Below are 26,389 nucleotides of genomic sequence, written 5' to 3'. Positions count from 1 at the left end.
AATGGGGGGGGGATATATGTAGGCAGCAGTAAAGCAATTGCTTTGTAAGCGAGGGCTTCAGGATTCGAGCTCCTGACCAAAGAGCTATAAAAATAATTTTATAGTTCTTTGTCCTGACTCACTGAACATTTTTCTTTTTTTTCATAACCTAGTCCTTACTGCGACTTATCTCCTCACCATTATGGAATGATATAAACAAGACTGCCATGATGGCCCTAGATCCCCCCCCCCCCTCCCCACCAGTTTCAGAGCTTAAACGGAGGAATTTGCAACTTTGGAAGAGGACCATAGTATACTCCAGGTGTCGAAAGTTCCAGGGGCATTCTAAGTTGATAACATAAATTAGTGTGACAGATGACAAATAGTTCAAACACTATATGCTTCTAAGGTCTTAAAAATTTGGCGGAAAAAATACACACAGACAACTCGAGCAGGCCAAGGGTAAGTATTTTTGCTGAAAGGTATTTCTATATTCAGCTTGAGTAGCCTCTAAATGGGGACGGATGCCTCCATTTGAACACTTTAAAAGAGGACCTTAAAAATGCTGCTAGAACCCAGGCTTCGTGATGATCCATAAAGCTGTTCAGACGTTGTTTAATGGCATCTCTATTTTTAAAAGTGCCCCCATTTGAACAAAGTTGGGAGAGGACCTTATAATGATTCTACAAAGTTTGTTGAAGATAGGAAGGTATTTCTGTTCTAAGCTCTAGTGGCCCCAAAAAAGAGCTAAGCGTCCCCCACCCCTTTGAAAAAATTGGATGAAGACCTTTATAATGATGCTAAAGACCAAGTCTAATGAAAATCTAACAAACAGTTCATGAGAAAATGAGTCATTTAAACGTTTTTTCTTCAATTTTTAGCTCTAGAAGTCACGAAAAGGGCCAAAACTGTAACATTTGAACGAATTAGAGTACCATGCCAGGATGCTACTAAGCAAGTTTGGTGCAATTCTGACCAGCAGTTTCAGAAGAGATGTCATCTGAAGAAAACTGTGGACAGATCACAATAGCTCACCCAGTGTACTTGGGTTAGCTAGAAAACACATACAATGTTGAGTTCACAAAACCACATGTCCAGGTATGAGTCCATGTACCAAGATTGGTATTTGTATGCAATGTAATATTTGCCTTAAAGCCCATCAAGTTACATAGCAGTTGTTGCAAAATCATTTAGCCTCCAGTACTTTGAACTAGACATTTATAGCATATTAAAGCTTATGCATTCAAAATATTATTATTTGTAAGAGCAAGTTTGGCTAATTCAAGGGCATGCAAGTTCTATCAAACCGACTGTACAACCTGACCAAGGTCCTACAATAACTCTCCATGGCCATTTACCGGTACCCTAAACCAGAAGGAATTCGTATTCAATCTATAAATTTGTCAGTTAAAAACTTAAAATGCATCAAACAAAATAGTAACAACACAGACTGAAGGTACAATGGGTGGGTTCTCTGGCTGAAATATTGTAGAAAATCCTGTATAACACAGGTGTTGCTCGGGTGCTATTCACATTCATATTGTCCGATTAACTTCTCTTATACATATTATTGTTTATCTGGCTGACTAAGTAGATTCTTGATGATTGTAAATAACTGTTTTGTTTCTCTCATATTGTTTTGCTTCTGGGCAAAAAAAAAATACATGTAACTTTTGTTCTACTACAGATCAGTACTGGGGTTATTACAGTAAATATCTTCTTCTTTTTTTAGATAACTATGAAAATAAAAGAAGTCAAACATGTCATTCAGCTGCAGTATATTTAAACATGATGAAGCCATAGAAAATACAAAACAATATCAGCACTTGTACATGAAATAGACACAATTACAGATAAGATATTATTCATATATTAACAAATACTGTAAATCCAATTTTTAGGGGACATTCTATCCAAGGACTTTATGGCTTACTAGAAAAAAACAATGAAATGTTTGAACTAAAAATGAAGGGATTGCAAAAATGAATTATCATATTGGATTAAAACTACTTTGCCATGACTCCTGTTATAATTATATGATGTTACATACACAATCATAGGCTATCAGACTGATATTAGGAAATATGCACAGTTTCTCCAGCAGAAATATTCAACAATTTTATAAGTGCGATTTTAATTCAGGAAAGAACAAGTCTAGATACACAGCTCATAAATCTCTTATAATCATTATAAATGATATACATTTACTCTTTTTTCTTTAAAATGTTGATGTTAATGAGCTTACTACAGCAAAATGACTTCAATATTGCATCCGATATGAAATTTTACCTGTTAGCAAGAAAAGAATATTGAGGTTTAATGTTCAATTTACTTGATGGGTTTAATTGCGAAAATGCAATAAATGTCTTTAAAACATTTGATACAATTCATACTATCAATATTTGTACATAACTGTACATTGGAATGATTAAAATAGAGATAATTTCTTCTTGAAAACAGTCAGTGTCAATATAATATAACTTGTTTTAAAAAGTCTGACGATAAACATGGAAGCTGATTAAGATAATGTTTGCTGAAAGACTTCTGGTAGATTCTCACACTTAGGCAATCTTAAGTCCAGCCATTGATCGTTCCAGACTCTGAAATGAAATAAAAATCATATTTCAAAATTTAGGGTAACTTTGCTATATTCTTTATTTTTTTATCATTCAACACATTTAGATACCAATGATATAGTATCCTGTTAAAAGGACAGTTATAACACTGTACAAAACTAAAGATAGCTTTCCTCACATTTCAGAATATCATATTTGATCCAATACTGACAAGTAATTTGTGATAAAAAGCCATAATGGCTCAAGGATTAAACCGAAATCTCATACTGACTTACAGCAGTGACATCATAATGTTGTGACATCAAAAATGTGACGTTGTAGACAATTTAAGATGATAGCACAATCAAAAATACTAATAGCTGCAAATGTTTGCAGCGCTTTTCACAAGTAACCTTTCAACTGTTGGATTTAGTAATGGAACAAGTGTTGTCTTGAAAGGTTTGGTCAATATTAGAATCTACCAACAAGGGAGAAGTGATACAGTTTTTTCCAGGTCGATAAATTCACATATCAACCTCACAAGAAGACAGTAATTGTTCATTAGAACTTGTGCCTTATAAAATTCTCATACAACCACATCAAATTCATATACTATGTTTTTTTTGTTTTTTTTTGATAAATCTTAACAACCATTTAATCACCAATGGCACTAATTTCATGACAAGTTTTCTAATTTTTTTGAATACTACAACTTTAAAACTGTAATATTAGAATCAAAAACCAATAACCAAATGCCAAACACACTGATGTACCTCTGCTGCAATACTTGCAGTCTTTCTATGGGATATTTCTAAAATGTAGCCTTAAGCAGAACCATATTTGATATTAAAGTAGTAGATGTGATTTTTGAGTCAAGGTTAAACTATAGTCTTAAGACAATTTTAATATGAAATACTGTATAGATAGAAAAGTTTGCAATGTGGAAATGTTCGCAAAATTTGTGAATTCAAGATTTCTTCAAAATATCAGCCAGCATAAATTTCAACATTCACAAAGACATGTCGTTATAATTACGTAAAGATAAATTTACACTTAGTACTTCAGTTCAGTTCTGCGAATATTTCCGCTCACAAAAAGTCTGGCATTGGCAATTCCTGGCCATTATGACCAACGAATAGATCCACTTAATACACAGTATAATGTACCTTAAGATCCCAGAGGATAAGTTGTCCATCAACACCTGATGTCGCAATCTTACTGGCATCACCTTTCGATCCGGCATGAATGGATACTTGCCTGAAACAGCACCAAGAAAATAACTGCTTTGAAAAAACTTATTAGGTATTTAAGAAAACATAACTGATATGAGCCGCGCCATTAAAAAAAACAACATAGTGGGTTTGCGACCAGCATGGATCCAGACCAGCCTGCGCATCCGCGCAGTCTGGTCAGGATCCATGCTGTTCGCTAACAGTTTCTACAATTCCAATAGGCTTTAAAAGTGAACAGCATGGATCCTGACCAGACTGCGCGGATGCGCAGGCTGGTCTGGATCCATGCTGGTCGCAAACCCACTATGTTGGTTTTCTCATGGCACGGCTCAATTCTAGAAATATATTCATCCAGAATCCTTCTTGTGTACATACTGTGAATCAATGTAAGAAGAAATGTTGCAAAACTGAAACTGAATAATTTGATTAAACACCTATTTTTATACAATGACATATTCAATGGCGATGTACGAAATAATAATAATAATAATAACAATTTTAATGACAATAATAATAATTATAACAATAATAACAGCCTTATTTGTTGCAAAGTATTGAGAAAAATATAAAACCTGCTGCTACAGAAATCTTCCTATCTTCTAGCATTGTAATATCAACTGAAGCTAATAAGCTTGTATTGAAAGTGCTTACGTGATAGTGTTTTGGTGAAGAGTTTTCACGGCTGTGGCCGTCTCCTCACCTGACGCTCCCTTCTTGTCCAAACTTTTGAAACGGCTCATGGCACTACAACAAAGTTACTTGTTTTTTAATACAGCAAAATGCATCTTTAACACGAGTCATCAGACTTTAAAAGATAAATTTCTAAATCTGCCTTCACAGCTTTTAAATTATAAATTGAACTATATTAGCAGCTTAAACGAAGTTAATAAAAAAAACTTTAAAAAAATCCTTTTGATCTAGCACTGCCTGAAATCATCAAATTTTAATAATATCAATTCATCATCTATAAAAAAGCAAGTTTAAACAGTATTAAGGACTCACGTGACTTTAGTTTCGCCCCCTTCACTAGGGACGTCCAAGTCATGAACGAACACTATGTCACCATTGGGTTTCTGGGTAAATAGTTTTGGACAGCAGCCATAGCCCTGTATAGAACAACAACATATTTCAACACAAAATGTATATTATACATACTGTACATCAGTTTTAAAATCGCATTTGTACTTGTGTTCTTTTGTTTCATAATGAGGCTTGTGAACAAAACATTCTTATTTTTGACTCAACTAAGTGAAATTTATTACGGTAGATTTGTTTTAGTTAACACAAATACTAATTTAGCAGTCTGCACTAAAAACGTCCACAGCCTTACACCAGCATTTCCTTTAAGACCTGTGTCTGTACATGTACCAAGCTTACTTCACCCAACATATTAACAAGTGTCTCAATTAAAGCTTGTCTAAGAAATCACACAAGAAAGATATGACTTCAGCTTTTGAGGTTACCTTCTTCAAATAGTCACAACTGAATCTTAACAACCTTGTCGATGTGGAGCATATAATCTTTAATTTGATATAAGAATTAGCCCAGAGTAATCATATACAGTATGTCACAAACTGTTGGTAGAGCACAAGAAAATATGATGGGAGCCTTGGTAGGCTGCCAGACTCAACACCACATGAGGCAAATGATCATCAGGAGTATCTGATATATGACAAATTTTATAAGACTTACCACTACAACAACACTACTCTCAGTAATCCATGTTATACCGCTGAATGGCAGAAAAGTGCCCTTGATCACGGACAAACTGAAAATAACAAAATAAAATATACATGTAACAATCAATGAAATAAACTATTATAAGCGAAAACACAAGCAACCAAAGAAACTGATTTGTTTCTTAACAAGTAATATTAAAATCCCTTGATGAATGACAGAGTTATGGAGTGGACACGAAACTGCAGACGGACGGAATGCAAACAGAAAAGCGCAATCCTATAGTCCCATAAACTGGTTATCAACCAGTAGGGGAGTAATATCTAAACAGCACAAATTTCTATTGATTCTGTGGTTACATCAATTAATAAACAAGAGGGCCAAGAAGGCCCTAGGTCGCTCACCTGAGAAACACACCATGACAGTGTAAACATGTTTGACCTAGTGATTTCATGGAAACAAATATTCTGACCAATTTTCAAGAAGACTGGACCAAAAATGTGGTCTCTTAAGTGTAAACAAGTATTTTCTTCAATCTGACCTAGTGACCTAGTTTTTGAACCAAGATGACCTACATTCCATCTTAACCTAGATTTGATCAAGGCAATCATTCTGACAAAATTTCATGAACCTCAATTGAAAAATACAGCCTCTATCGCATACGAAATGTTTTTCTTTGAAGTCCTCACGACCTAGTTTTGGACCCAAGATGACCCATATTCAAACTTGACTTTAATTTCATCAAGGCTATCATTCTGATCAAATTTCATGAAGATCAATTGAAAAATACAGCCTCTATTGCATACACAAGGTTTTTCTTTGATTTGACCTAGTGATCTAGTTTTTGACCACAGATGACCCATATTCTAAACTGACCTAGATTTCATCAAGGCAATCATTCTGACTAAATTTTATAAATATCCAGTGTAAAATGCAGCCCCTATTGTGTACACAAGGTTTTTCTTTAATTTGACCAGGTGACCTAGTTTTTTACCCTAGATTACCCATATTCATATTCGACCTAGACATTATCCAGATCAAATTTCATGAAGATCCGGTGTAAAATGCAGCCCCTATTGCATACACAAGGTTTTTCTTTGATTTGACCTAGTGACCTAGTTTTTGATCCCAAATGACCCATATTCAAACTTGACCTAGATTTCATCAAGGCAATCATTTTGACCACAATTCATGAAGATCAGTTGAAAAATACAGCCTCTACAACCTAGTGACCTAGTTTTTGATCCCATATGACCCATTTTTAAAATTGGCCTAGATTTTATCAAGGTAATCATTCTGACCGAAATTCATGAAGATCAATTGAAAAATACAACCTTTATTGCATACACAAGGTTTTTCTTTGATTTGACCTAGTGACCTAGTGTTTGACCCCAGATGACCCATTTTCGAACTTGGCCTAGAATTCATCCAGGTAATCATTCTGACAAAATTCATGAAGATCAGTTGAAAAATACAGCCTCTATCGCATACACAAGCTATATGTTGAAGGACGACACAGACAGACAGACAGACAGACGACGGACACTGAGCGATCACAATAACTCAACTGAGCAACTAAAAACAAAATGGTTTAAATTCCAACTTATTTTATCTTTAAAAGTTCCTCACCACAAATTTATGTCCTAACAAAATTACTTAACATTTAATGCCAATAAAATTATAAGATTTCATAGTATTTATATTGTATTATTCCAGTAACATGCAAGAAAACTTACGCCTGTCCATTGGCAGCATCCACGATACCAATGCAGGAATCATGACCGACCCATGCAAGCTTTTCTCCCGAGGCAGAGAATGATACAGAGTGTACCCAACCACCTGAAAAGAAGCAACATTATTTTGATTACAAATGGTGTTCAAGTTGTGCTCTAAGGTTATATAGAGAATGCAGTTTGAAGAAACCATGATTGTACTTTAATATGAAAGATTGTACTTTAATATGAAAATGTACAAAATTGTTAATAATGTTTGTTGTAAAATTAGAAACTTTTCTTTATTTCATTTATCATAAACTCTTTTTATGGGGAAATCAGGTTAATAACAACAGCTGTCCGTAAGACAGCGCGCTCCACTATTCGGCGATTTAAAAGTAAAATGAATATATGTCTCAATAAGAGACCTCTACTTTAAAAGGTAGATACACCAAGGGACATAATTCTGTCAAGAACACAAATTAGAGTTATTGGGATCTTATATAGTACCAAAGTTATGTCCAGAAAACGAAGTTTGTCAAAAAATTTAAGTACGAAAGGGGCATAATTTGGTCAAATATACAAATCAGAGTTATGGGGATTGTTATGTTACCACACATGCAGATGATGATGTTAAAGATACATGTTAAATTTCAAGTCTTTATCTATATTGTACTAAAGTTATATCCAGAAAGCAAAGATTGCCAAAACACTTTAAGTATGAAAGGGGCATAATTCTGTCAAAAATACAATAAGAGTTATGGGGATTGTAACCACACATGCAGATGATAATTATAAAGAAATATTTTTAATTTCAACTAATTATCTTTTAAAGTACCAAAGATATGTCTATATACAAAGCTTTCAAAAAAATTTAACATAAAAATAATTCCAAGTATAACAACTTTGTGACCTTGACCTTGGGTATAATTGGCCCAGCCCCTGCACATACTTTCTTTGTATGCTGGACAATGTTTATGTGAAGTTACAGCAATAGTAACAAAGATATGACAGAAAAACAAAGGTTGCCGGAAAACTTTTACCAAGAAAGCTCACGCCGACGCCGGGGCGAGTAGAATAGCCCCCCTATTCTCCAAATAGTGGAGCTAAAAATCAAACTTGTTAACCATGCCATTTTATTTAAGTAACAATTAAAAACTGTTCTGCTTGTAAGTACATTGTATAGTGTATTTACCTCCCCCAGAGGAGAATTCAGCCATGAGGTTACCAAAGGTCATCTTGTTACCCCAGTTGGTAGAGGAGGGTTTACCTTCCACATCCTTCACATAGGCAGAGAATACCCTGTATGTATATTAGTATGTTTTGTTAGAATTTAAGTCACAATAACACACTTAAGGTCTCAAGTTGACTTTTAAGCTTTCGTTATTGAAGGAAAACACAATTGGACCCTCTGGGTATTGTCTCTCGTATAAGCAGGCACCTAGGTAGAACCTCCTACCTGGCTTTCTCGACAACCAAAGTATGGCCTTGAATCCATAGCAGTGAGGGGTGACTTTAAGTCAGTGGCCATTTCCACTTGGGCCACAGGCATCTGGGGTCTGAACTTAACTGTGACTTTGTATATGTAGTTTAAATTATAACATAAAATATAGAGTTATGTTACTATGCAAAATTTAATTTTTAGTAACTTTAATTTTAACAGAAATTGATTTAAACATAAGTCCACAGTTTCTATGAAAGTATATGCAAAATAAAATCTGATACCTGGCTTTGAAATCAGTGGAACCAGCAGCCAGAAGGACATTATTGGGATGCCAATCAACACTGAAATACACAGAAACAAATCTTATAATACTCTTATATTGTACTTAACACTTGTTTATATAATTGTTAAATAGTCAAATAAAAAAAATATATGTTTGTTAGACTTTTCTCATTAATTTGAATACTTAATATTGAAAATATTTCAATATAACCTAAAATTAAGAACTGATACAAGGGAGATAATTAAGTGTAATCAAGTTTATAGCAATCATTTATACACTCAGATTAAGTTCATGTAAGCACTTACTACAGTTACAAGTATTTGCAAGAACTTCAACATATAATGCAATTCGGGACTTACAAACTGGCAATTTCAATTACATTTAATTGTGCATATTTATTAAACACTTGTCCTGAAAGAAAAACTAATTTTGAAGTCCATCACCAAGAATATTTATAGAAAGTCAGTAATTTGTTTGTCATCATTGTATTTTCAGCAGACTCTTATTGCAAGACTTCCTACGCAAACTGGATGATAAAATATTGAAGGCTAAAAAAAAACCAGAGCTTGGCAGCAGGAAAAGTTGACATGCCTATTAAGCAATGAACTATTTTACAATATAACCTTTGCTTGCTAGTCACATTACAAGATACGGTGAAATCATTAATAATCATGGGTATTATTTTTGTGTGGATTTCATAGTCATTCTACAAAATTAATCTGAACAAACAAGTAAAATTACCATTCAAATCCATGAACTCATATCCCTACCAAATATCCCTTTCGGTCAAAACCACATACCTGCTAAATTTCTAAAATGGACTGGTCTATCATTCAATTTGGGCAGTACCATTTATTATTCGAAGGGGTGTTCACTGAAATTTACTGACTGAATAGCGAACAGTGCAGACCATGATCCGTGCAGGCTGATCTTGGTCTGCACAGGTCGCAAAGGCAGAATCACTTGCCGCCAGCAGGCTAAAGGTTAAATGATTTCACATTATTCTTAGTAAATGAACCTCTCCACAGCTTCAACCTTTATATAACAAGCATATTTTAGTGTCCTTGCTGGTGTTCAGAAGTTGTACTGTACTACTGAAGTACTGACAAACCTTGTAATTGTTGACCGGATTGGCTTCTTGATGTGCTTGCTCACCCACCAGTTGTTCTCTTGCTCAAAGTAACAGACAGAAATAACTCGGGCACCACTACCAACGGCAAACTTATTCTCTGGTAAAAAAATCAAAACAAACCTATCATTGTCAGAGTGAAATCCTCCTGCAGCTGCTATATGCATTAAAGGTAAAAAGTGAATATAAGCTTTATTTAACGTCACATATGATCAAGAGATGACATGAGCTACTTTACTCTTGTGCAACTAACATGATAGCCAGCAGCAGATATTTTTCTGGGCTTATTTTACATCCTGTTACAACCCTTCAAATACTGGATACCACAGTGCTTGCGCTGCCAATCGACATTATCGCCAAATGGCGATTATTTTAATAAAAAGTTGATTAAAATGCAATTTTTGGCGATAGAAAATGACGATTAATCAATAAAAATGCTACAAAAAAATATTGCAGCTGGAACATATATAGTTTAATTGATAAAAACGTGTGAAGTCGGTAGCAGGAAGTGTATTTGCCCAGAGGCATAATTACCCCCTCTAAATGGTGACTTTGACAGGCTTAACTGAACGAATGTAGGACGTTTTGGCCAGCGGACGTTTTGGCCCGGACGTTTCGGCCTAGGATCTTTCGGCCTAGGATGTTTTGGCCAGGCATTTTTTGGGGGTAGGACGTTTTGGCCAAAAATAAATTGTGGTTCCATATCGTGCAAAATATGGTCTGGAGATTATTCTAAAGAATGTTACAGTATAAGTGAACAAATTAAACTGATAATAAAACATACTCATGGTATTTTAATTTTATTTTTTATAGTCTTTTTATATGTATACATAAACATATACACATACACATTGTATATATGTGTGTGTGTGTGTGTGTGTGTATATGAAAATATTTGCCATTTACAACCAAAAGAGTTATGAAAATAAATTTTATTCACAATTATTTTTTTAAAAAGAATGATCAATTATACTGTAACATATGATAACATATTAATGATCATAATTTGCATATTATGGAAATAATGTTTTTTTTTGGCCAAAACATCCTATCTCAAAAATTTTCTTGGCCAAAACATCCTAGGCCGAAAGATCCTAGGCCAAAACGTCCGTCCTCTTAATTGAACACAGTCTGCTGTTTATTAAATGGCCAGTAATTATCGGCAATTAGCGTGACACCTTGTGTCAGTTTTGTTGTTCACAGTTTGATCTCGGTTGAAGACAACACTCAATCTTTAATTAGTATCATAATATCTATGATTTTTTATATTTCTTTCATCAAAATAATATTAAATATATATGGAATTAAAATTGTTTAAGAAAAAAACCCAAAAAACATTCGCTCTTTTACGGTATGTAACGGCAATCTTAGATTTTAGCGTAGACAGTTACCAAGTAAGGAACCTACTAGTACATGTACTATATTCCATGTCTTTGTTATGATGCAGTGGGGAATTATACTCCAACCTCAAGCACCCGAGCATACACTCGAATACCATTGAACTATTGCATCTTCTAACATGTTATATGCAAAGAATAGCTAAATATTTATATACTGGACTGTTATATTGAAAAATTGTTGCTTTCTCAAATATAATTTTTTAAAGAAGTAAACTGATTTACAACAAGTTATTTCAAAATCCCTTTACTGGTACTGATGATAAACCCGGACAGATGATAAAGTCGACCACATTGGAAATATTCAATTGCAATTTGTTATTTATAAAGTTGAACACACCATCTAATAGTTTCCACTTGTAACACCAACTGGTGTAAACAAAAACAAAATTGGTAAATATTCTGTATAAATAAATGACTTACATAAATTTGTATAAAAATATTTATCCAAAATTACTGGGGAAGAGGGTGTTTTTTGCGCATGCTCACTGTCGAAACATGAAGGCCTGACATTTGGTAACTTTTCATTACTTGATCAGGAATGACTGTTGCAGCTTTTTGGGGAAAGTTTCAATATAATAATACCAAGAAAATTTTGTAAATGACAAAATGTTCGAATTTATCATCAGTCAACTTCATATAGTCCCCTTTTTACATACCCCTTTCAGGTCCTCACTTCGTGTCAGTTTGTTTAACTAAATGTAAATTTGAATTATGTAAAGTTTTCAGCAAAGGTTAAGCTTTATTTTGATACCAACCGTTGATTACAATTTGCAAAAATAAAAAAGTTACAGGTAAAAAACCTCATTTTCTGTTCGGGTTTATCATCAGTACCAGTATGGATGGAAGAGCCTGACCAAGGATTTACACGGAAGCACGCACAGTGCAAATTTAATTTGCCCACCTTTGGGGGCATAAAAACAAGTTTATTCAAAATTCGACGAAAAAGTGTAAGAGGTCCCCTAGAAAGTTACTACAGGTATTTGAAACTTATATGCAAGATAACATAGTCGTATCACAAAACTAGGGATTATCATGAAACTGCTGTACATGTACATAGATTTATGCATTGTTTTACTTTAAATTTTCCATGTCATACCTTCAGGTGACCAACGAACACATGTAGCTGCCCTGTTGATTCTCAGAATTACAAGATGAGGTTTCCATTCATCCCCTTCCTGTGTCCATACATAGGCATTCCTGTCCTTTAATAGTACATAAATAAATGTTACGGTCCAATTGTTTGTTTGTATATTTGTTTGACTTGGATCACATAGGATTACATCAATATCAACAATATATCAGTCATGTATTTGATGCTAGATAGCCTATCCTGTGTTCCCGGATTCTGTACTTGTAGTAACTTTCTCTCTAAGAGTTACTAACAGCTTCTCCAAATAACTAAGAGCTGGAGGACAAATGACTTCCGACACACTGTCTTCCATTGCCATGGAGATACGACTTAACAAACTCTCCATTCACAGTCTAGTTATTTATCTGCCAAACTCACCCGACCATCTGCCACAGACATTTTAATCAACCATTTCTTTAGTTTTATACAAATTTTAAATCAAAATCTTGGAAATCTTTAAATGTTTTATTGCCTAACCTTTAAACAGAACCTATAAACAGCTTGTCATTGATCATATTTTGAATCAGTTTCAACTTTGCTCTCTAAACTTACAACAGTAACATAATAATTCATACTGTGCACAAGCTGAGTATGCGTATTTGCTTACATTTTTTTTTATTCATCATTATGTAATAGGAGAAACTGTTTACTGAACGAAACAAAATAAATCAATATTTGAACAAATCCAACAAAAAAAAAAATGTACTTAAACTTATCAGATGTATGACAAGAGCTGTCGGAGGACAGCAACGCTCGACTATTTAACAGCCTTGTCGCTTGAATGAATAAGAAAGTCGAAAAAGGGGCATAATTTAGTAAAAAAGTAAAATAGGGTTATGGAACCTGCAAAGTGCTTATCAGCTCATGACAGTGGACAAGTGTATGAAGTTTCAATCCATTCCCATTAGTGGGTACTGAGATACCAGCTTACATATAAGAATTGAACCCAAAAACTCCTAAGTTGAAAAAGGGGCATAATTTTGTAAAATGCAAAGTTGAGTTATTGATCCTTTGCACTGCATGTCAATCATGACAGCGAACTAGTGTGTGAAGTTTCAATCCTTTCCCATTAGTGGATACTGAGATACCAGCTTACATACAAAAACTTAACCAAAAATTTCTATGTTGAAAAAGGGGCATAATTTTGTAAAAAAGCAAAATAAAGTTATGGGACCTGCTTTGTGCATGTCAGATCATGACAGTGAATAAGTGTGTGAAGTTTCAATCCATTCCAATTAGAGAGTACTGAGATACCAGCTTACATACAAAACCTTAACCAAAAATTTCTAAGTCGAAAAAGGGGCATAATTTTGTAAAAAAGCAAAATAGAGTTATGGAACCTGTGCAATGTAAGTCAGTTTATCACAGTAAATAAGTGTGTGAAGTTTCAATCCATTCCCACAAGTGGTTACTGAGATACCAGCTTACATACAAAACCTTAACCAAAAATTTCTAAGTCGAAAAAGCGGCATAATTTTGTAAAAAAGCAAAATAGAGTTATGGAACCTGTGCAATGTAGGTCAGTTTATCACAGTGAATAAGTGTGTGAAGTTTCAATTCATTCCAACAAGTGGATGCGGACGTGGACGCAGACGCGGACGCCGACGCATGGGCGAGTCCAATAGCTCTACTATTCTATGAATAGTCGAGCTAAAAAAAATGTACTTAAACTTATCAGATGTATGAAAATGAAGTATATCTTTTGTACTAAGTATGTGTAGATATACAATGGGAGCAACTGTATGAAAGCAACCATACGTACAGCACCACATGTGACCAGTCTGTTAGATTTGGCAGCCCAGTCAATACCAGTCACTCTCTGCCCATGCTCAGTAAGCTCACTCTTCTGTACCCATTTGTTGGCCTGTTTCTTATACACCATCACATTGTTGTTGTTGTGAGACATTGCCAACCCTAAAAAAAAAAAACAACAACATTATTTTGTGTTTAATACTTGACTGAATAGCTTAGATACTGTTGCTGGATTGAATCATACGATATTGCATTTCTTATCTGTGCTGTAAATGATTTTTTTTTGTATCTTAAAGTCTATCTAAATAACATCATTCTGTAAATTTACAATAAATCGTTTTACTAGTTCTTGTTTTTGTTGGGTTTAGTCATGCCAACAGTATGTAGGTCACATGGCGAATTTTCCAGTTTTTGATTGTGGAGGAAGACACCAGACACCCCTCTAGGTATTGTATCTGGCATGGGTAGTAGAACCACCGACCTTCCGTATGTCAGCTGAAAGACCTGCTCGCATGAAAAATTCTTCACCTCAAATGAGTTTTTGAACCAACAATGGTGAAAGTAACTGATTAATTGAAGTCGGCAATATTAATGCCCCCAATTTTACTAGTTAAATTTTAGGTTAAAGCCTTTTAGAAGTTCAATCAAACATACTGTATGTACACAGGTTTTACATCCATTTTAAACTGAAATGGAGGAATTGTAAATTAATTCTATAAATACATTTGTCTACCATTTCTATCACCGCTGAATGCATGACATGTGATGGGATCAACACCAAAACTTTGCTTGTCTGTCATTTTCTTTCAATCTTCTTTGCTGCAATGAAATAAAAATGTTTAAGTGACCTTAAAGCAGGTAACACACACCTTATTGCTTATAAAATCAGCCATTTGATTGCTCTTTGCATATTGTGAATGATCAGTAGAGAAATAATTTTAACGATGCAATCTGTCAAGGCTCATCATCAGGGATGCTAGTAATAAACTGAATTGGGTCAAATTTTCAAACGACAATTGTTGAATTCTCAGACTTCCAATCATAAATTCATTCCTTCCCATGTGTAGAAAATACTAATTGAGTTAAAAAACACCATTATCATTATAAACACACAATCTGATAGAAAGTTTTTCATGACACAAATTTTTATCCTTCTGCTGTCTGTTTCACACACCGGTTAAACAAGATCTCATTCAGTTCCCACATGACGTTAGCAAGATTTGCTCTAGTCTATATGCCTTTCAAGTTGCCAATCTATTTAACAGGCAAGTACCATGCCAGGTCCTTTGAGCGTCTTTTGAAAATCTCCTGGGTCTGGACCGGTGTCAAATGGAACTCCTGGTTGTTACACCTAATCACTTTATATTTATCAATACACAATATAATACCTAATCAGTCAGGGGTGTAACTGTTTCAAGTTATCACAGTTTATAACCCATTTGAGTTATTGCTTATACTTTCATAACTTGTTTCAGTTATCATAAAATATAACAAAGCCCTCCTGTGCCAATTCCTCATTTTGAATAAGACTAATGCAATTATTTCCTGAATCCTTGAACTTTTATCTTTCCAGCTATGCAGTAAATATTTTTATGCAAGGCTGATAAAGGTTTACCTTGCTGAGGTTTACGAAAAAGTTTTAAAGCTATAAAACTCTTAACATCCCATTATGCTTATCAGGTCATGATCAGACTAAAAGAGAATTTGATTAACCACAGTTTGCTACTAATTTCACTTAAAAGGTCACTTTGTGAGAACAGCAGAAAGACTTTTTTTGAATAACTTACCCAAGTTAGCTATATTTTATAACTAATACCGGTTTAATGAAATGCTTGAAAAAGTAACTGAAATAGGTTACATAACTTAAAACAGTTACACCCCTGACTGACAATTATGCCATTAAATCAATATATCTGTAGGATGATTCTGGGCTCTGTATTTAAGACTAGGTCTTTTTTAAGCAGACTTTATTTATGACAGTATTAATGCAAGTTCTCAAAACAAATCTCGTAGTTGTGCTGGTAACAGATACAGAGTACTTAATTACAAACGTTGTCCCATGACATCAATGCTGGTCTCAAAACTGGTACAGTATGTCTCCCTGCCAGTGATGGTCAAGCCTGATCTTGAAACTATGGACATCCTTTGCATCAACTACTTCTTGAGGATTCCACATGTCGACCACTCCACGTGAAAAAAGATTTTGACAAAATGTGGTTCTACAACGGGGCTTTTCAAGTTTTAAGTTGTGTCCTCTTGTAGATGATGAATAACAGAAAAATTTCTCAAAAGAGCAGTCATCTATACCTTTAACAAGTTTGAAAGTCTGGATAGCATCACCACAAATTTTACCATGAGCAAGCGTTGGTAAATTCAATTCTCTAAGGCGTTCTTCATATATATTAAGATTTTTAACAGAAGGCACTAATTTGGTAGCTCTTTTCTGGAGTCTTTTTAAACTATCTATGTCTTTTCTCAGATATGGATACCAAACAACATATGGTAGCACGAGCTAGTTTTAGAATCACTTGATGATGCTAAATACAAAATATCAAAACAAATTGTAGAGGACTCAATACTGCTGAAGTGATACAGAAAAGACTTCTTTAAGAATAGCAACATGAAGTTTTATTTTTTTTATATCTTAATTTCTTCACACATACAGAATAAAGCCAAAATTGAGACTAAAGTTCTTTTATTTCCTACATCACGTACTAGTGGAACAGGCGTTATGAACTGCATTATTAAAATGTTTCCAGGTATGGAAAATTTTACACTTCCGATGAAATTATGTCAGCAGAACTGGCAAGGACCTGGGATTGAAACTGTCATAAGTTTTGGAAATGAAAATTTGGATATTTTACAAATATTTGCATTGCACTTGGTTTCTTTATAAACAGGTTCACATTTTCCTATAAAAGGCATTTATTAAATGTGGATTAGGGCTTGCATTAGGATTCAATTTCATTGAGTCAGGACTGCCTACATGTAACATTCAGATTTTGGAGTCCCTCTTAAATTTTCTTGGAGTCCTATACATAGTATCACTTTGTACAATGACCTTCAATATCATCATCATCATCATAATAATCATTACTATCATCATCAAATCTAACTGGTTCAGAACAATGTGTAAAGTAATCGAATTTAGAGAAAAGGATCACTAGAATGATTAGAAAGAGAAATATTTACCAAAAAGATATTTTTTGTTAAATTTGTCTTATCATAAGTATAGCAACAGTCAGCATTTTATTACAAGAGATCACAGAGTGATCTTGGCACCCACCATTGAGCCATTTTTGAATATTCCAAATTTCAAGACTAGCTCAAGGTCAAAATCAAGGTCAAATTTCATTTCGGTACAGATCACTGTGCAAATGGTCCATGCATGTGGTCCAAATTTGAAAGCTGTAGCTTGAGAAATGTGAAAGTAGGTCACTAGATCAATTTCAAGGTCAAAGTTCATTTCGGTACAAAAAACTATTCATGCGCTTCGAATTTGGAGGCTGTAGCTTGTGGAAGTAGGTGCTAGGTAAAAATCAATGTCAAATTTCAATTCTGAACACAAAAATATGCATGTGGTCCAAGTTTGAAGCCTGTAGCTTCAGGAATGTGAAAGAAGGTTACTAGGTCAATCTCAAGATCAAAGTTCATTTCGATACACAAAACTATGCATGTGGTTCAAATTTGAAGGCTGTAGCTTGAAAAATGTGAAAGTAGGTCACTAGGTCAAAATCAAGGTCAAATTCCATTTCGAGGGCTATGTAAATTATAAAAATAAACAAATAGGGCCATAACTCACTCAAAAATTGTGGAAAGTCTGATTTTCTGAGGGACACAACTGGGGTACCAATACATCATTCTGACAAAGTTTGGTCAAAATCCCTCATTAGTTTATGAAGAGATGCGGTAACGAGAAATTGTTAACGGACGGAAGTTCCCACATATGGATACTTATGTGGCTACTCTATTGTTCTTTTAGCCATGTAAGAGAAAAATAGCCACATAAAAGCCTTACGGAATGAATGACATCAAAGAAAAAGTACAGTTACCTATTGTTCCTACAGCCACCTAAGTATGCAAATGTGAGCTCGGACGGACTGACGGATGGACTGACCACGGATGCAGAGTGATTTGAATAGCCCACCATCTGATGATGGTGGACTAAAAATCAACAGACTTACTGTTGTTCAGCTACATAACAAAAAACCATTTTAAAATATCTGAAGTACATTTTACTTGAAGTAGAATTATGTCAAATTATCTCATTCGCCTGGCAATAACCAACCAGTTAACTTTCATCCCACATCAAAAAAAATCAATAAAGGAAACATTCCTTTTGAAGTTTAGCTGCCATGTGATGGTGTTTATTTCAGGCTATTCATCAAAATGTGTCAGAGATATCAGTTCTTAATAGGAGACAAACTGAACATTTTTTTTTTCCTGAAAAATACTGTAAAAGTAGGATTTATCATTAACAAAAACCCAAAATAAGTAGCAAATTTATTACCGATCGGTAAAAAATGTTTTTAATTTAAACTGGATGTGAAATGTCATTTGCTAGAAGAATATCTATAGTTACTTGCTGAGTTGTTTTTTTTTGTGTGCTGGAAATATCTCTATATTTTCCACAATTAGTGACTTTGTCTTCAGACTTTGGAGCTTTTTTCACCAACTTAATTCGAGCCAAATGCATGTAATATTTTATTGTAGGCAATTAGCGCCTTTTAAACATGTCAACTGATCTGGATAACGGTTTACATTTACAGACGGTCTCTGTCAGACACAATGCTTTCAAACTAGTCTCACACTTCAAACATTGCCAGCACTTCAAACATTGCTGGCAGTTTTTATGAGGCTGTCAATCATCAAAAGTTAAACCGCTTTGATTAGTTACAGGGCGGAGATAATCACGTCATTCGATTTCGAGTGAAGTTATGTCACGGTATATTGATGTTGTCCTTTGATAATATTGGAAGTCCTTTATATGCCTCTGGCTTTGTGTATAGGCGTACAGATCATAATTTTTGGCGTATTTTGCACCACTTAATGGAAGCCCTGGTGGATTAAAGGCAAACATGATTTTTATGCAATTTGTCGTCTATGTTTATAAAATACCATTATATATTAAATATGTTTACACAATTTGGTGATGTCAGAACTCTCACATGAACTAGCAGCCCATGTAAATGACACTTAGGGCACGAAGATACAGGAATTGGGGGTAACTGTTTTTAATCTTAGGAAGTGGCTATTCTTACGGTCCCATAAGAATAGCCTCGCAGGCTATTCTTACGGCTCTCCCATAAGAACAGTGAAAAGCCCGCAGGTGGTTATTCCTATGGCAGGGCGTTCGGTAGGTTCTGAAACTCGAGAGTCATTGACTTTTCAGCCTAAATTTTCAAGGGTCAAAATCAGATTTTCAAGAGTCAAGATCAGCTTTTCAGGGGTCAAGATATATTGTTATTAATGAAACTCACACATACTTTATCTAAAACAAGTACATTAGTCATTACAGATTTTCTTAAGCAATTCATATTTTAGTTTTTTTTTTTTTATTTTATAATTTATTTTTCAATCTTCATACATTTACAAAATATGATGACTTGGACAAATGTTTTTAACAATAGATACAAAACATGTATTTTATGGTCATCTGATTAAACAAACATTTGTAGTAATGGATGTCAGAAGAAGACTTTTTCTATATATATATTTTTAGATGAAAAAAATTAGAGAACAAAACATCTAAGAGAGAAAAAAGTTAAAAAGAGTAGATATTTATTGGATGTTTAGATCGTCTCCAAACTCATATAATTGTCTAAAAATTGTAATGGTTATTTATGCTACAATCATGTAAAAATCAATTTGTAGGCACACTGTCTAGAAAGTATCATTTTATTATATAGATGAAGAATAAAATATGTAAGATATTTTCTTTTTTTTTTTTATTATTATTATAGCCAACAGCATCTACATTCATACCTCAAAACCAGACCATTTGATATTATGTTGGTTTATTTTGTCATTTGATAATGCAATTTCTTTTTCAAGTTTTATCCTGATTTTAAGATATGATATGAAACTGTCAAAACTGAGTGTTTGTTTTCTATTTTTGATTTGAAAAATGTAAGATTTCATTAGAAATATATAAAGTTTATCACATTTTTCGTTTTACGTTCCTTTCAGCGATACCAAAACTGACTACCTCTAAGCTAAATTGTGTTTTGAGATTTTTCTTGTCAAGGTACATATGTAATTTGTTCCATAGTTGTTGTACACAGTTACATTCCCAAAACATATGTTCTAATGTTTCAACATGCATATTGCAGAAATAACATAAATTTGATTCTGTTAATTTGTATTTAAATAATGATTTGTTTGTTGGGAGAATTCTCATCAGATGTTTGTATTGAAAACTTCGTATTTTTGTATCTATTGTTGCTTTCTGTGTTTGCATGTATATGTTTGACCAACAAGAGGGGTTCTCTGATATAATCGCTGACCATTTCATTTCCGACTTAATTATTGGTTTTGGTCTGTTTCTTCTTTGCGTGTCGTAAAGTAGTTTATTTGGTTCTTTTGTCTTTCTTAATTTATCTATAAGTAATTCATTTCGTGCATAAGATATATTCTCTTGCTTAAGCACCTGTTTAACAGTTTGTGGAATGCTTGCTATAAGATTGTAGTACTTCAAGAATTGATTGTTTTCTATATTATATAAAAATTTAAATTCGTCAAAAGTATAGAAAGCTTTTGTTCTGTAATCAAATAAATGTTCCAAATGCTTTATTCCCTTTTCGTACCAGTCTTTATAGAAAAATGTTTTATTTTCAAGTTTTATGCTTGTGTTATTCCATATTACCTGTTTACTTATGCTCTTATTGTTGTCCTGTGTATTAATATTTACCCAAGCTATCAATAAATCTTTCATAAAAATGTTGGATTTACATATAGTTTCAATTTCTTTCTGAGAATAATTACATTCAAATAAAAGTTCTCCTCCAACATTAGATAATAATGTACTATAAAAGATCTTCCATTGTCCTTGGTTACTTTTATCTATTATCCTTCTGATCCAACAAGCTTTTATAGCATTTATGAAGTGATCTAGATTTATCATTTTTATACCACCCATTTTGTAGTCCAGTATAATAATCTCCCTATTAATTTTATCTGGTTTATTATCCCACAAGAATTTAAACAATTGTGTTTTAATCTCTTTCATTACTTCATTTGATGGGTTTGGTAACACTGTAAGAGGGTAAATTAGTTTTGGTAAAGCTAATGATTTTATAACAGTTACTTTTCCAAGTAGTGTTAGTTTTCTATGTTCCCATTGTTTTAAACAGTTAGTAAAATTTTGAATCTTGGGTATCAGGTTTAACGTTATGCTGTCTTTTTTATCATTTGTAAATATCATTCCTAATGTTTGAGCTGACTCGGATGTCCAATTAAACATTTTATCTTTACAGTACTGGAGGTTTGTATCTTTTAATGATCCTATCCTTAGTATGTTAGTTTTGTTGATATTAAGTTTCAATCCAGATATACACTCGAAGTTCGATATAACATCTATTAGTTGTTCAAATGAATGTTTTGCACCATTATTGATAAAGGTTGCATCATCTGCAAACAGGGATTGTTTTATTTCAACATTATTAACTGTTATGCCTTTTATGATCTCATCAGTCTCGATATAATTTGAGAGGATTTCAATGCAAATAATAAATAAGGAAGAGGAAAGAGGACAGCCTTGTCTCACTCCACGTAGTATTGAAAAGGGTTTTGATAGATAGCCATTATTTATTACCATACTGGTTATATCATTATAAAATAATTTTACCCACTGTATAAGAGAATCACCAAAATTGAAGTGTTTTAAACACCTTATCATAAAGTTATGATCTAGTGTATCGAAAGCTTTTTCGAAATCTGCGAACAGTAAAAGTCCTGGTATTTTATTTTGTTGTGCGAAATCTATTATTTCATATATTAACCTAACATTTTCCCCTATATATCTGCCTTTTATGAATCCTGTCTGTGCACTGCTTATGATAGAATTGATAATCTTTTTTATCCTGTTTGCTATGGTTTTGGCGGCAATTTTGTAATCTACATTTAATAGACTTATAGGGCGCCAGTTACTCAAAATTTGTGTGTCTTTATTTGGTTTCGGCATAAGCGAAATAATACCTTGTTTCTGCAAACTAGTCAGATGTCCGGTGTTGTAAGAGTAGTTAATAGATTGAATAAAGTACGTTTTAATCTCTGTCCAAAATATCTTATAAAATTCAACAGACATGCCATCTGAACCTGGACTTTTTTGATTCTTCATCTCCTTAAGAGCTTCGAAACATTCATTTTCGTTTAATATCCCTTCACATTTTTGTTTTTCGTTTTCATTTAAAGTTCGCGAATTGGGTCTAAAGAAATCATAATCGCAAGTTTTGGATTCTTTTTTGTTATATAGCTGTTTATAGAATTCTGCTTCTGCCTTTAAAATTTCATTTTGAGAAGTTATTTCTTTATCGTTGATTTTCAATTTGTATATTGTTTTTTTTTCTGCGTTTCTTTTTTCTAAGGCTGCAAAATATTTTGTATTTTTTTCATTTCCTTCAATACTTATTGCTTTTGCTCTGATCAACATTCCATTAATTCTGTTATCAATGATTTGATTTAATTCCTGCTGTTTTTTGTCAAGTTCTTCCTTTAAAGTTTTTATATTAATGCTATTATTATTTTCGCTTAAAATCTTTTCTTCCAATACTTCTATATTTTTGTTTATTTCTTTTTCAATTTTATTTTCTTCTCGTTTTCTATGGGTGGAATATTTTATTGTTTGATTTCTTATAGTGCCTTTAATGACTTCCCATAGAATGTTTGGGTTTGCATCCTTATTAATTGTTACGGTTTCTCGAATGGCATTTCTTATTATTGATTGATATTCTTTTTCAAGTAAAATGCTGTTGTTTAATTTAAAATAACCAGGGCCTTTTTTTGTGTTAATAAAATCCAATTCTAGTTCAACCAATGAATGGTCTGTTTGGTAGCCTGGTTGTATAGTGCAATTTTTGACATAGTGCGTTAAACACTCAGATAATAAAAAATAGTCAAGTCTACTGGAGATGATTGGAATTGTATTTGAATGCCATGTATATTGTAATTTTGATGGATTACATAATCTCCAAATATCTATTAAGTTTCCGATGTTAATGATATCATTTATTTTCTGTCTGCAGTTTTTATGGCTATCAATCTTTCCATTTCTTTTGTCAGTATTTTAGTTGTCTTATTTTGCACACTGCCTAAAGTGGGTGGGGTTTGGTGCCTTTGCATGACTTTATTCTCGGCAAATTCTTCAAAATAAGAGCTGCTTTTCAAACAGTGATCATATTTTTCTTAAATACAGACTTTTTATTGGCTTTTTATTTAGATTGTACTAGAAAAATCGTGTAAGAACTGATAAAAATGTCCGAAAATGGGGGTCTCGAAAACGAGTGACAAATATGGAAAACGAAAGTACAAATTTAAAATTCTTGATAAAACACCCGTTTTAAATTTCTTTTTTTCATCATACCGCTTATAATTTCTGCTTTTAAGTAAATATTTAATTTGTTTTGGCCCAAACAAAGCCTCGGCAATGATAATAATTTTGCTATAGACCGTATTAACGGCCAACCAGCTCATGTAATCTTATCAAGCACACAAAATAATTAACAAGTGGTACAAACACGATAATCTAAGGCTGCATTGTTTATCAATTAACTTTTACACATTGATCACAGCAAACACCTTTGATAATGACATGGCATTATTGTACATGGCGTGATTGACATCTGTCTGTAGCTAATGAACATACGACGCTCCGCCTACTGCCATACTTCCACTTGTGCTGGCGAACAATTTTGGAATTCACTGGGATTTTGATTGACAAGGGGCAGAACTTTCAAACTCGAGACGCATCAAGGTAAATTTCCACGAGTCAAGCTGGCGCACTGGGCATATTCTGTGCGGGTCAAATATGAGTTCTGCTTGATTTTCACGGGTCAAAACCCGGGACCTCGGGTCAACCGAACGACCTGCTATGGCTCTCCGTAATTTATTTTTATCGTAAATGTAAAATACTTATTTAACTGAAGTCATTCAAGTGATATATTTTCAACCAATTTAGGAAATGACATGTAATCACACTTAATCATTGTGTTACAAATAAAATGTCTGGTCTGAGTTGATGCAAACATGTCAAACTGACGAGTGACAAACGTCAAGAATAAAACTAAATCAAAGGGCAATAAATATGTTATGAGTGGCAAGAGATTTGTACTTTTGTAAAAAATGTAAATGTATAAGTGCATGTATATACAAGAAACATAGATCAATAATTTTCTAATTGGTTTAGTTGAAAACACTTGGTAAATATTTTTTAGTGTTTTAATATTAAATACTTTCATATTTACATCTACATCTGTACAACCAACAATCGTTTTCTGACAAATTTCAGTTAAATAAATATTTTACACTTACGATATAAATTATGGAGCCTTAGGAATAGCCACCGGCAGGCTTTACACTATTCTTACGGAAGAGCCATACGGAAGAGCCGTAAGAATAGCCTGAGAGGCTACGGAACCGTAAGAATAGCCACTTCCTTAATCTTATAAACAAGGGACACGAAAATGACTATTTTGAATTTGGTTTTGACATATTTTGCATTGTTGTGATTGGTTTTACTGCTAAATGTAGCTATATATAGCTAATATAATATACCTAGACTTAGCGATTTACAGTCAACTCGTCCCTTAGTCAACTCGTCCCCCAGTCAACTCGTCCCCGATTTGGTCATTTCGTCCCCCTCAGCGATTTCAAATTGGTCATTTCGTCCTCCCTTTTTCGGCCCCCCTTTTTGAAACGTATTTTTGAAAAAATCAAAGTATGATAAACTAAGTCGTTTTTTCTTTCAAATAAGTATATTTTATGGTAAAGAATTTTGCCAACATTTCTGTCGATATCTTATTAAAATTGTTATAGAATTTAAACTGTATTAGTTCTCAAGCGGTGTTGAAAATCTGAAGCGATTATATTAGAAAATGAATGCACTACGCGCGTTTTTTGTGTCAAAAGTAACTGCGATGTAAATTAAGTATTACGATAGGGCACATGTGCTTGTGGAATGGAAAATTACCAGCATGACGTTTTGATATTTTTACGATTCGCGGGTAAATTCCAGTCAATCCAGGTAATTTTGCCTGATGTAATTACTCAATTTGGTAAAAACCACTCGCCTATCCTGACTTTAACCCGCCAATGCTTATAACTGTAGAATGCCGTACTAAGGCAAAATCAACTTTCGTTTTGTGAATTCGCCGATATGGGTACGATTTCCCCCCCTATTTTTCACTTTTAAGGGTTTTATTTTATTTGTAGTCCTGAAATGACCAAATCGGGGACGAGTTGACTGGGGGATGAGTTGACTAGGGGACGAGCTGACTTGATACCGACTTAGCTAGAGTATAATAGTCAAGTTTTGATATTTTCGACCCCATTTTCTTGGAGTGGGAGCTGATCCGTCAAGCAGGTCAAGGGACTATACCTTGATTCTTCTGAGTCTTCTTAAGTCGACGACTTGTATACTCCCCCTATACGCCTATACGAGTGATATCACTAACTATGCCCAGTTCATATGTCAGTTCTAAATCTTTTATATGCCCATTCCTTGTCCAGTTTTGATTTAAAACTTACAACTGTTTCGCTGCATACTGTCTCTTCCTTCAAATTGTTCCATGAGTCTATACTTCTAGCAGGAAATGAGTTTAGTTTCATGGATTTGTTACATCTAAACTTTTCAATTTTGAAGATATGCCCCCGTGACTAGAAAAAAAACTTTCCCTATGGATTTACAAGGAAGCACGCAAAAAAAGATAAAATTCTTACCAAACAAAAATATTCAGATATAATTCGCGGACTCTGGTCAGTCAACACGAATTTAGGAACTAATAATCAGGAAATATAATGTGCAGAAAACCCGGAAGTGAAAGTCCGCCCAAGTGTAATGCACAGTACATTTGTTTTACAGAACTCAAACTATAATTTTTTT

The 26,389-nt window shown here is 33.7% G+C and overlaps 1 protein-coding gene across 1 annotated transcript; it reads right to left on the bottom strand.

Moving 5' to 3' along the window:
- Positions 1–1,740: 1,740 nt before the first annotated feature.
- On the bottom strand, positions 1,741–26,389 carry LOC123564986 (actin-related protein 2/3 complex subunit 1A-like). Its single transcript, XM_045358957.2, has 13 exons — positions 26,227–26,389; positions 15,026–15,111; positions 14,303–14,454; positions 12,508–12,613; positions 9,994–10,111; positions 8,881–8,940; positions 8,351–8,457; positions 7,180–7,282; positions 5,459–5,534; positions 4,769–4,872; positions 4,418–4,510; positions 3,701–3,791; positions 1,741–2,579 (listed from the first exon to the last, which is right to left on the bottom strand). The coding sequence occupies exons 2-13, from the start codon at positions 15,090–15,092 to the stop codon at positions 2,541–2,543; spliced, it is 1,116 nt and encodes a 371-aa protein (XP_045214892.1). The 5' UTR covers positions 15,093–15,111; positions 26,227–26,389; the 3' UTR covers positions 1,741–2,540.

The sequence above is a fragment of the Mercenaria mercenaria genome, chromosome 2, assembly GCF_021730395.1.
Source record: "Mercenaria mercenaria strain notata chromosome 2, MADL_Memer_1, whole genome shotgun sequence".
Classification (NCBI taxonomy): Eukaryota; Metazoa; Mollusca; class Bivalvia; order Venerida; family Veneridae; genus Mercenaria; species Mercenaria mercenaria.
This window is presented reverse-complemented; position numbering and strand designations above follow the sequence as displayed.

Excerpts from the sequence above, each read along its gene's own strand:
- LOC123564986 (XM_045358957.2), bottom strand. The coding sequence starts at position 15,092 with ATGACAGACAAGCAAAGTTTTGGTGTTGATCCCATCACATGTCATGCA. Across the intron at positions 5,535-7,179 it reads GATGCTGCCAATGGACAGGC|TTTGTCCGTGATCAAGGGCA; the intron begins GTAAGTTTTCTT and ends TGTTATTTTCAG. Across the intron at positions 4,511-4,768 it reads GGGGGCGAAACTAAAGTCAC|TGCCATGAGCCGTTTCAAAA; the intron begins GTGAGTCCTTAA and ends ACTTTGTTGTAG.